The 13,229-nt window shown below is 40.9% G+C and overlaps 1 protein-coding gene across 1 annotated transcript in view; it reads right to left on the reverse strand.

The window, feature by feature from the left end:
- The window catches only part of CFAP61 (cilia and flagella associated protein 61), an 89,910-nt gene that overhangs the window by 58,174 nt on the left and 18,507 nt on the right, over nt 1–13,229 (reverse strand). The window contains exon 8 of the mRNA XM_033154125.1: nt 10,966–11,100. Within this exon, the coding sequence (XP_033010016.1) occupies nt 10,966–11,100 (135 nt within the window). The remainder of the gene's footprint in view (nt 1–10,965; nt 11,101–13,229) is intronic.

Below are 13,229 nucleotides of genomic sequence, written 5' to 3' on the forward strand. Positions count from 1 at the left end.
CAATAAATGAATAGAAGATGAAGTCTGTTAGGTGATGGAATATAGCAGGAACCCTTTTCAAGTCTGTGTTGTTTCAGGCCAGTTGGCTTCAAGATGGCAGCAGGAGGTCAGTTAGCAAGCTATGCAGTAACCATGGAAACCACATGATTGAGTCACTTTTCACTCCCTCTGGATTGTCCTACTGGGGAGCAGCATTGTATTGCTATACATGTACCTCAGACAGAACCAGTAATTGCCTATCCTACATATAACACTTATTTTCACTTTCTTCTACCCTCCATTGATAACTGCCCATCTACAGTTTCCTTCTTCATCTCCCACTTTCCATTTTCTCGTTCATTTTAATTCCCCTGGGCTACTCTAATCTACCCCACTTCTGTCAGTCTCCTAGCATTTTTTTTACTCTTACTCATCTGAGAATTTTGCCCTGCCTTTCTCTACAAGAGGAGACTCATCTCATGTCTGGGCCCTTGATCTCCTCAATATCTCCATTCCTGTTCTCTTGGTCTGCTGTATCCTCTACACTTTCTTTTTATTCATACCCTGCCTTCTGAAGCTGCTACTACCTTGAAGAAGCACTTGCCTGCTCAGTCACACTTTGATGTAAGAGCAGCTAAGCCAATGGCAGCAAAGGAGGCATCACCACTTCTTGTTGACATCCACCTGTCTTTAAAGACAATCGAGTGCACCTCTGGGGGTGAAGTCAAACTGCTGCGTTAGCAACACTGAAGTGTCCTCCCTGGGGTGCAAGACTGGGCAGTGTATATGAAAGTCTTGGGCAGCCCAGACGACAAGACCCTTCTCTTGGCCTCACTGATGTGGTCCAAAGGAAAGCAGAGCAATATGTTTGGCACCAGCTTGGTTGCAGGAGTTGCCAGAAGGAGGCATACATAACACCATCCAACTGCCTTAGGGATTCCACTCTGGATTTAGCTTTTTCATCATCTGATGATATCCTGCAAGGCAGGGAAGGTTTAGGATCAGAGTTTTCCTTCTCCTAGATGGGCTACCTTCCCAGGTTGATGAGCCCCATTTGCCCCTCACTTCCCTCTACAGCATGTGCAGAAACAGCCTTCTAGACCCACTGTTGGTCTTGTTCACTCAATCTGACAGAGCCTGTCTTCACATGCAGGGGTGTCCCTAACTCACAGAGGATTTGAGACCCATTGGCTACTTTCACCTGGTTCAGCCAGCCAGTTGAAGCTGTTTCCCGGGATAAAGCTGCTTCACAAGCTAACAACTTCTAGGAACCACAGGTGAGAGCAGAGTGCAGGTTGGACCAACTATCCCAGAAGGAGTACAACGTGTCTCCCACTATCCCTCCCCTAATATCCCATACACCCCATACTGGTAAGTAGTGGGCATACAAGGAGTCCCCCCCCCCTTCTTTCACTCATCAGAAAGAAAAAGAGACTCATTCATCCCCTTCAGGCTGTGAGGAAGGGACCCTTTCTCCAACCCTTCTTGAAAACTTATTGAGGTTATCTGTGCACTACTTTCAGAGCATCTGACAATCTATACAAAATGTTTTGTTTTTTTAAGATTAGAAATGGGGAAAGGTCCTTTTTCTACTGTCTGTCTGCTGGGCATGGACTGCCTGTCGCTTACCTTCAACTTACAAAGTGGCCAAGGGAGATTTTGTTTTATATTTTTGAAAAAGAGACAAGCCTCAACACTCTGTGTTGCTCCTCCAAGTTCAAGTCCATGCTGATCCTCAAGAGGCATCAAGACACCTGTGCACCTCCTCATGGAGACAGCAGTGACGTACCCAGGCCCAGAACTACACTTATTACATGCAATGCTTTAAGAACACCACAGTGTTTTAAGAACTTTCCCACTTTACTTCAAAAACTCTGCATGAAATATTATTTTTGATAGGCGCTGGATACTTTCATACAGAAAACTGGTAAAATGTGATTTTGCATGCAAGGTCACAAATTTTAATTCAATGTGTACGATCACACACATTCCAACACAATATTCAATGTTTTTTGTTATAAAAAATTAAAACAAAACCTTTTGCTCCTCAAAAGGCATGTTCAAATCCACTTCAGCATAGCTAATGTTGTTACATACTTAAATTCAATCTAACACTTTGATGCTCTGAGCCCGTAATATTGTGTCTTCAAATGTCAGACATTTCCATTTGATAAGCATTTAATTTTGAAAGAGCTTCTGTTCTGAGTCTAACCCAGGAAAGCTCCTGCTGCACCTCTGCAAAACACTCGCAGCTGGGTCCCAGAAAACACTTGCTGAGATTTAATGTGCTAAAACTCAGCAGGCTGCCTGGCTTGTCAAGACCAGCCTCTGGTTCCATCACAATACCTTGCAGTTCCCCCAGGCCTATAAATTCTGTAACACAACTACACTTCCATACTTTCAAAGCAGGATTAAATCACAGAACCCCACTGATAGTGGGGTCATGTTTTATGTGGATAGTAAGCTTCCTGTACCTTCATTAATTCTCTGTTGTCCATATTATGTTCTCCAAATCACTGCCCTCTCACACTTTCCCCTCCCTCAATCCAGATTTTCTCATACTCTACTTTTTCTTTTTCAGAGTATTCCTAGTATGAGAAAATCTGGACTGAGGGAGAAGGAAGTGTGGGAAGGCAGTGATCTGGAGGAGAACATCACGGATAATCAATGGAGGTACAGGAAACTTACTATTCACATTAAACAACAGTGTGGATGACCGCACTATCTTTACTGTGCATGCACATAAGACAACAGAAATGCACAAAGATATGTTTCTCCTTTCAGAACTGCTATAGAGTAAGTTTTGAAATTCTATCTTGGTGTGCCATATAATTAAGCCTCCAGATTTTATACTTAAATTAATAATCACAGCACAACTGAATAGCAACAATGGGAAATAAACAGAAATGTGCATCTTGCTTTGGGGGTATTGCCGAGTATTAATATTTGAAGAATAATATTTATCTCGCCTTTCCAAACAGCTCTCATCACACTCAGCATGGTATCAACCCACAAGATTTGTGCTAAAGGTTAAAGAAGAAAGAACCAGCTTTGCAGGCCAGAATGAATATTCCAGTTTATGGAAAACAACATTAACACCTGTATACTACTGACATCATGCTTTCAAAGTGAAGATAGGTCACCTTACTTTTAATTTCACACATGCACATAAGTGGTAAACATTCAGAGCATTCTTGTTAATGATGCCATCTGCTGCCTCCTCATAATTGCATAATGCTCAGGCTTCCAGACAAGATGTAATGGCAGCAATACACAAACCTGCTGACATTTACAGTGAGAAAATTTATGATCAGCCATCAGCTCGAAACAAATGTGTTTGCATGACTGCTAGTGCTATAAAATCATCAACTACATGGAACAAGTGATGGCAGAATAAATAATGGGTTTTCATCCATGCATGTTTTACACAAATCATTAGCAATTTGTTACTCACGTACAACAGAATCTTGAGCAACAGTTACTTCTTGGAAAATCACTCTCTACCTTTGTTGTTGTTCAGTCGTTCAGTTGTGTCCGACTCTTCGTGACTCTCTACCTTGCTATCAGTAAATTAAAACTGTACTGTTGAACCATACTTAGTTTTACATGATCTCATCTACAATATCATAGATTGATACTTTACTAAAAGGCTGGACTCATAAGCACATGTATCAGGGAGTAAGTCCCATTCAGCTCATTTGGATTTCTATATTATTTTCAGCTGATCTGAAAACGACCCAATTTCCACTTCATTTTCCTGAAAACTAACTGCCCTTGTTGCCAATTTTTTGTACTACTGACTCTATGGCTCTGATGCATAACAAATGTTGGGTTGCCTTCTAAAAAGACTTTTGGTTTGTGGATTTCTGGATTGCTATGCATTGGCAAACAAGTGAACTCTAGAGAATATCCAGCCAACATTGTGTCCAAAATGCACTTGTCCATCTCCTCTTCCACATGTGGGCAAAGTGCAGTAATCTGCCCCCAACGGACCCATGCACCAGTGCAAGTTTGCTGTCAGGCTGAGTTCCTTTTGTGAACTTAAAGATGAATAAACCCAGATGCCAACTTTGCTGCCACATAAACCTGGACAACACCATTACTGGTCCCAACAACATCAAACATACCATCTCAGGACTATTTAATTGCTCAACTTCCTACATTGTGTATGCAATCGAATGCCAACAGTGCCCTTCAGCTCTCTATATTGGACAAACAGGCCAAACCCTACGCCAAAGGATAAATGGACATAAATCTGATATCAGGAATCACAAGACAGAGAAACCAGTAAGAGAACACTTCAATCTCCCAGGACATTCTATAAAAGATCTCAAAGTAGCTGTCTTAATACAAAGGAATTTCAGAAATAGAATGGAAAGAGAAGTGGCTGAATTGCAACTAATCACCAAACTTAAAACCGTGGAGAAACCTGGTCTGAACAAAGACATTGGATTCTTATCTGATTATGCATGACAAAGCTATCTTTAGCCATCTCACCCCTTTCCTTTCCCTGTAAAAATTAACAGTCGTCTACATGTTTTCCACACCTATCAGCTGATCACCCGTTCCCACCACCCTTCTGAGTAATACCCCTCTCCGCTCCATCACTATATTTAAGGGTCTGATGACTTCCGTTTCAGTGTATCTGAAGAAGTGTGCATGCACATGAAAGCTCATACCATGAACAAACTTAGTTGGTCTCTAAGGTGCTACTTGAAGAATTTTTTTATTTTATTTTGTGATGAATATGGAGGCTTTTGTGACTGAGATCCTGCATGCCCAGATGAGTGCTCTTTCAGTTCTAAAATGCCTTGAAACCTTCACATGGGAGCAAAAAGTGGTTCTGTGGGGAGCAACTTTTTCTTATCTCAGGACTCTACTAATACCATCTCCAAAACAGAGTGGTGACTAGCATGGCCTGTGAATCTGGGTCTACAGCCCACTTCCACAGCCAAATATTCCGGTGCCCCACAGAATTGGCTGACAGACCCCTGAACTGTGGCACATTCAGGGAAGAGTCTGCCATAGTAGATGCCAACTAAAATATCTTTTAAAAACTCCCCTTGAATGATTTGGGGATACCATCCCTTTTCCCCAACTCATTGGCCCACATAACCACAGACTGGTAGGTGCCGAGTTCATGACAGAGGCTTGGAACAGCTACCTTTGCCTCAAGATCTTTCTGGAGGGCTGCCTCCACCTGCTTGTTGTAAGGGTCTATGGGGCTGCTTTCCATCAGGATCACTGGGGAGGCCACCAAAGCATCCACAGAAGAAACATTTTGCAGAAAAAGTGAAGCCATTGACAGGTAGAGTGACCACTCTTATGTCTACTAAAGGAGCAAAATTAGCTTTATTGAGAAGCACTGTCTCCAAAGAGAGCCTCAACGCATTAGCAATGATGTCCATAGAACAATTGTTGATTAAAAGAATCCTGGATTTTATTTATTATTTTATTTAAGTACTGAACTATTTGCAAACCAGAAAGATGACAGCATGGGGCAAATAACTAGGAAAAAAGGATTAGGACAGGACAGAAGCAATTAATCCACATCTCATAAGATTAAGAAGAGAGAAAACAATGAACATGCCTAGTTATAGAAACATCTATGGGACATGAGCTGCTTATGTGCCCTTGGCACCACTTTATCCCTAAGCCTGTCCTTTCTCAACCTGCAATGGAGGCTTAGCTGGAGGACAGAGATGGCTGGAAAGGATGGCAGAGGTCACACCTTTTCCCACCAATCAAGTATAACAGCATATAAACATATAAAATCTTGTGGAATCTTTCTGCACTGTTGAAGTGTTCATTGCAAGGGTAGAGAAATGGTGATAAAACCTGAGTTAGTAGGCTCTGCCTACCATTGGAACTGGCTCCAACTACCATAGGCCAACCTGCCCTCCACCCTACCAGCCCCAATGGGCACCAGTTGCCACTGGCTGAACTCCTCTTTTGTTTCTGTGTGGCAGCTGAACTACCAAGACATTTGCTTTTCTATAGCACACAAAGCAGCTTATTCTCCACTGGCTGCCCACCTGCCCCTTATCTACCTGCTGGCGAGTCTGCCACTCTTCCCCTACTTCCTGGGAAGAGTTAAACAGTTAAGGTTGAGCTCCAAACAACCTTCATTTGGGGGAACTGTACAGACTACTGAAAAGATCAATTGAACAGCCAATAAGATAAGAAGCAATAGGCAAACAGGTTCATAGTGGGAGCCCCAGGCTTTGCATGGGCAGCAGAGCTGCTAATATAGAGTCCTGTGAGGTCTGGACTGCCAAACTGAAAATGCATAAGCTAATGCTTGTGCACAGGCCCAAACAGAGGGGGGGGGGTCATTTGGGCCACTTGGCTCGGGCCTCGGATTCCAAAGGGAGCCTCGGTCAGCATATTCACAATCGCTAACCATTATTTAAATGTAAATACTTAAAATAATCCTTTCCCTATGTATTTTTAAAAAAGCACTATTATTTATATACTTACTTACTTATAAGACTTCAGAGATCCCCAGGGTAAAAAAAGGGAGGACACATTATCTACCTGGCCTGGGCCTCTGCCCGGCTCTGCAAGGACCAGATCCATAGTAGACAGAGATGGATAGATAGATAACCTTAACAGTTTCTTAGCATTTTCTTAAAGCGATAGGCTATCCATTTTGGGGCCCCTCCCACAAGGAATACCTCCAAAAAAGCACTGTGGAGGAGAGTTTCCTGGCTCCCTCTCAAAGAAGAATTCAAACTCAGGCTGCAGTGTCTACCAAAATCTTTAATGCTCAGATCAGTGCGATACATGGGCAAAATGCCATTAAAAGGCACAGCAGGTGCTACACCTAGCCAAGCAAGCAAAGACATGGAGCCAGGAATGACACACACCCCAGCTTAGGAGCGAACTCCTCTTAAGTCCCCCCCATTAAAATATTTGAGGGGGCCGGGAAACTCGCCCCCCAACATTGATGGGCATTGCCATTTAATGGTGTGTGCCGTGTCATGTGACCATGTAGGGCAGGGCTTACTGCCCCCCCACCCCCGCATTTTATTCCAGTTGGCACCGCAGCAACCCTGTTATTAGGGAGTGGTGCCGGTACTAATTTCTCACCCATGCGCAATGATCCTATGTTGAAAACAAACACATTTGTATCCACTGTATCAATGTGCCAAGGGACTTTTTTATGTGTCATTATGACCAACAGGTGGTGGAAGGAGCGAGCCAGAGTCTAGTGAGTGAGACTGCCCCTGGCTGTAATACTGGTTTTAGTCCTCTCACTGGTCAGAGCTGAAGTTGTTATTTACAATTTTAAAAGATAGAGAAATAGAGAGATAGATAGATAGCTTAATTCAGTAACTCCCTAAAAAGTGTGAGGAGAGACAATACATTTTAAATTAAAAAGAAACGGAAAGAAAATAGAAGTCCAACAAAGAATTAATCATAATAAAACAGGGACTGTAGATTGTGGACATATGATGGACTTTGAGAAAGCCCCCTTCCTTGGCATCCTTGGCAGTGTCCTGACAGATGAAGAAACCATTACTAATTGAATAACTAGCTGATTGGAATGCGAAAATACATTGCTCTAAATATTTTTTATTTTATTTTCTGGAGTAAAAAGGAAATATTAATAGTTGCAGACTAGCATTCCAATATACGGTAACAGATTTTGTACAGTTATTGATAATTTGGGGGGGGGGGTGGAAAGAAAAAAAGAAGAAAGTAATGGGTCATACAATTAAGCCAGCTGCACAGATGGAGGAAAGATGAACAAAAACCTGGCACAACATGCAATAATGATTTGGTCAGATTTTGAATGGGGAACAACTATGAGAAATGGCAAGTTATTTGACATATGCTAGGGTCCAATTCTGAATAATTCAGAAATTTAATTTTAATATTTATTTTTGTTTGTTTGTAAGATTTATACCCTGCCTTTCAAAATATTTTCCCCTATCTCTAGGAGCTTCTGTCAGGGGCACAGTGGGGGGGGGGGCTGCTGGGGTGATTGCCTATGGTGCATTTTATGGGGGGGGGGCGCCGCTCACACCACCCGCCCTGAGCCAGCCCTGTGTGTGCTGCTTGCAAGGCTGGGATCTGATCAGAGAAGGATGCCATGCACCCTTTGAACCCAGCCTTGCCCTCGAGGGACTAGGATCAAAGGGCACATGGCTACTGCATCCTTCTCATGCTGCCCTCCCCAAGCCAGCCCTGCTTTGATCAGACCCCAGGCTCACAAAGCAGCACAGGGCCCTATCAGCCAATCACCCGTTCCCACCACCCTTCTGAGTAATACCCCTTCCCACTCTCTCACTATATATAAGGGTCTGGTGACTTCTGTTTCAGTATATCTGAAGAAGTGTACATGCACACGAAAGCTCATACCAAGAACAAACTTAGTTGGTCTCTAAGGTGCTACTGGAAGGAATTGTTTTTACTTTCTTTTAAAATGTGTTGTGGAAAGGGGGATTATTGGGTTGACTTTGTTTTTGTTGTTATTATGTATTTTCTTTTTTTATATAATGTGATCTGCCCTGAGATCTACAGGTATAGGGTGGAATACAAATCTAATGAATGAATGAATGAATAGATAAATAAATAAATAGATAAATAAATAAATAAATAAATAAGGGTCTACTCTGTGTGTAACTTAGTTGGATACAATCCAAAGAAAGTATTGTTTCCACACAATAATTATCAATCTCAAACAACAGCAACTTAGTGTAGCATGCAAAAGGCTTTCTTCCATCATGGAGCCTTTGAATCCAAAGTAGCACTATGTGAACATTCTCTCAGCTAGGACAGAAGATCTGGACAGCAATGAGATGGCTGATAGCGGAATTTGGTGGGGAAATGTCACTGAGAAATTCTATTATGGAAATTCCAGGAATTAAATGAAGGCATGCTGGGAAGAAGCAGAAAAGGGACATGAGAAGGTAATGTGGAAGGGATCAGAACAGCCGATAGAACAGTATATATGTGTGGAGGATGGAATCAAGAATGGTTCTGAAGAAGTGTGCATGCACACGAAAGCTCATACCAAGAACAAAATTAGTTGGTCTCTAAGGTGTTACTGCAAGGATTTTTTTAATTTTGTTTTGGCATAAATATGGTAATATTTAATTAGATTTTAGTCCAATGCCAAGATAAACAAACAACAGATTCCTATTTTGAAAAATCATGAACTAATCAGAAAAGAGGGTGTTGAGAAAATGGAAACAGGGAATTATTTTAACAATAAATATATATAGAGAAAACTATAAATATATAGTCCTATAGAAAATGAAAGAGATATGTGTGTGTATATAAAAGTTGTTTTCAAATAGAGGATTCTTCACAAATGAGACAGCAAGCAAAAGAAAAGCAGGGTGAAATTATGCTAGAAAAATGTAAAATGTAATGGTTCTGAGGATTACTAAAAAATGGGGACAGAAAGGAAGGAATCGAATTAGAAAACAGAAGTACAGAGGAGATTTCTTCATAGAATAGTAGCAGAAAGTAAAGAAGTAGAGAAAAAGTTCCCAGAGATATGGGGGGATTTAAAACCACAATCTATATGGTTGAGGCACGGTTTGAAACATTTTAGCTACTTGAGATTTGTGAAGCCAAAAATCTATTAAGCAAATATGAAAAGGAAAATTTGAACTGCTATAAAGTTCTTTGTGTCAGAAAAGTGACATTCATCATAAACCAATACAACAACCTTTATGTATCTTTTTCTAGGTGATTTGCAAGTAGATGACAGCATCAACAAAGAAGAGGTATCTTGGCATATTTCTTCCTTTGTTACTTAAACATGGGAATGAACAGATACACAATCCATTTTCCTTGTTTAAAAAAATTCTGCATGTCCAATTAGCATCAGTACACTATTTCTGTAAACTGCTTTGTGTGTGTGTTTCTTTTTTAACAATCAAGCAGTGTACATGATTTTATGAAATATAAATAAACAGCTAAGAAACTAAAACACACACTGAGAAAAATGTAAAGAATATTGCTGAATGCAGTTGTAAATGTGAGTCCATTTTATGTCCCCATCCAGAGAAAGGTGAATCTGTGTGCAGGAATAGGTTTCCACGCTTAGATGTGCAAGGGGCTACTGTGGGGGCACAAAATCCCCCATGTCCAACAGCCACATGAAGAGACTCCGATTTAATGATCTACATGCACAGCAACAGATGGCACACCTACTGCATCCAACACCATCCTCAATGCACACACCACGTCTCACTTGTTGGGGCTGGGGACATGATTAAAAAGGGATTAAAAAGGGATTCATGGAGGATAGGTCTATGGCCAGCTATTTGCCATAATTTTCGACAAGAATTTTCTCTTCTTTCAAAATCATATATTTTTATTAAAGTGCTGACTGCAAATACATAGCTAGTAAAACAAACAAACAAACAAACAAACAAACAAACATAAATAAATAAATAGATAGATAGATGGCTATACAGCAACCTCAGAGATGAGATGGTAAAGCATTGAGTTGCTGGGAGAGAGGCTGTGGGCTTCCAAGAGGCACCTGTTTTTGGCCACCGAAAGGAAACAATGCTGGGCTAAATGGAACTTTGCTATGGTTCAGCAGAGCTCTTTTATGACCACAGTCAGATACTGCTTTTTTCACTAGTGCAAATGGCCTTTTTGATAAGGGGAAAACTATAGAAGGAATTACAAGCCCATGCCTTTGTTTTTCTGGGAAGGATCAAACTGCAGAATAAAATAGTCTGATAAAATATCCATTCTGTGAATCTTAACATTTTAAATACTTAAATTATTATTATCAACATTCTGAATAATTTAAAGGCTGCTGGCTGCAATTCTCTGTTTGAAATACATGCTGAAAAAAGATAGCAGAGCACGACACTGTAAGGGCATGAACATCAGGTTCAAGATAATTAAGAAGCAGCACACCAACATTAAGACAGTAATGTCATCCCATCTGCCAAATCCTACATTTAGTTGGAGCTATGCCTTTTGCTTACTGCTGCTTCTGTTACCCACCTGATCCTTAGAGACCTCTTTTGCTGGAGCATTTATGCCAAGTTTTTCCAGAGGATAGACAATCTGTCGTCTTGGTCGCACGGGAACCATGTAATGAAGGGCAGATGTCAGGGAATGGGCACAGGGATTCTGGAACTGAAGGACAACAAGCTATATTTTAGCACAGATAATGTCAGAAAAGTGCATCACAGATGTCTGTAGCAGTGCTTTGTGAATTTAAGAATCCTTTATCCTCTTGATTAAATCCAGGAGAAATATCACAAAAAATAAATAAACACTCTCAGAGCAGAGGAATGGATTGCAGCTAATTCCTGACACTAATGAAGATAATTATGAGAGTAATTATATTACTATCTCAGTGGGAATGACAGATAAACAAGTGGTTTGGTTTATGGGATTTTGCAGCACAAGTAGTTTCCCCACAGGAATATCTTCCTTCAGTGCAATCATGAATCATCTTCATCCATGCTCATTAAGTACGTTACATGCTTACTGTTCACCTCTGGTTGTTTGGCAAAGGAGAAGTTAAACATGTACATAGAAAATGCACATGAAGTAAAAAGTCATTTTCATTCAAATACAAACGTTAATGTAGTAGTATAAACGTGAAGAAATAATCTCCACCCTTCCATAAATACATGAAATGATTAAAAATACATTTACCTTACTGCAGCAAGTTTAGTTATAATCTGCATTTAAACAACAGTTGGGGAGCAACAGGAAATGCAAAAAACAAAAAAGTTTTCAAAAGTCTGTCACATTAAAGAAAATGACTGGAACCTGCTGTTTAAACAGAAATGACACCCCATTAAAAAAATTAATTCTCTTCAGCGTAGAAGAGAACCAAGTATTTCTAATGCTTCTTTCCTGCATAATTTTCCCCATTTCAGCTGCATATACAGTAGTTATATTCAGGCATTCATTCAATCAATCCCATATGCAATTAGAATTATGCAAGGGGAAAGGAGGGCCAACTTCTCGGGCTGCACACACACACACTTCAGACAAGGTTCTGAAGCAAGGAGTCTTCTTTACATGCATAAGCTTTCCCCCATGTGACCAGGGTTCCAAATCACATAAGAAACCTACACTTGTAGAACAGGCTGCCCAATTCAGTTCTTATTCTCTGCTATGTGGATGGTGGCAGAGCCAGGCAACAGGGATGCAACAGAGGGGATAGGGCCCTCCCATGTATTTAATTGTGTGAGGGCTTGAATGCCTGAATATGGGTAATGGTAATATTTCAGGTCATAAAATGTAACTCGCTCACCTGAAATTGAGATCTTAAAAAGGGCTATGAACAGCAAGAGCACTCAGTAACTGTGATCTCCCTTATCCTCGCATCCCCTTGAAAAGGTGCTTCCAGGGACTAGGGGAGTCATTTCCCAGAGCTTAAAAGAGGCAATGGAGCATGGGGAGCATGGGGATCACAGCTGGAGTGAAAGAAACTGATGAAGAAGGAAAAAAAGGCAGGCGTGTGCAGAGGTATTTCTTTGGATCGAGGCCCATTCCTTCAGAGTTTACACTGCCTTCTTTGTACAAAGGACATTTTCTTGAGTCCTTGTTCAAAACCAGTCCATCTTCCAACATTTGAGGCTGACCTACCAAAGCTTATTACCTTTTGGTTCCTAATGCTAATGAATATCAAAATGAGAGAGGGTGAGGGATCATGTATTTGAACGAAGTCCTGTGAGAGTCCTCTGTCAAGAGCTGAGCATTCAACTGTTCAGTATGAGATGAGGGAGTAAGGCTGCGTTCACAATATTCCTTTAAAGCACTTCCCCCCCCCTCCAAAGAATTCTGGGCACTATAGTCTGTGAAGGGTTGTTGAGAATTGTAACTCTGTGAAGGGTAAACTACAGTACCCAGAATTCTTTGAGGGAAAGAATGTGTTAAAGGTATAGTGTGTGTGGCACATACTGAAATCTGAGGTCTTTATATTTTTATCCCTCAAATTTATGTCCAAGTATGGAGACTTGGATGAAAAGGTTTAAAAATAAAGCCTGCTGTGCAGGTGGCAGCTTTGCACCATTATTTTATAGGGAATTTCTCCAAAATTGCTATCAATGTGACTACAGCTCTGGCTACAGCAAGCTGAATTCCTCAGGTAACCTCATGGTAACCCAGTCTATGCCATTATTTTAAGCTAGTAAGTATCAATAATGAAAACAATGTAGAAAAAGCTATTTCTTCTTTTTTAGGCTTTACTATTGAGCCATTTTGAAATGAAGTACAGGTAAAAAGCTTGTCCTATGCACACCAAA

The sequence above is a fragment of the Lacerta agilis genome, chromosome 7 (assembly GCF_009819535.1).
Source record: "Lacerta agilis isolate rLacAgi1 chromosome 7, rLacAgi1.pri, whole genome shotgun sequence".
Lineage (NCBI taxonomy): Eukaryota > Metazoa > Chordata > Lepidosauria > Squamata > Lacertidae > Lacerta > Lacerta agilis.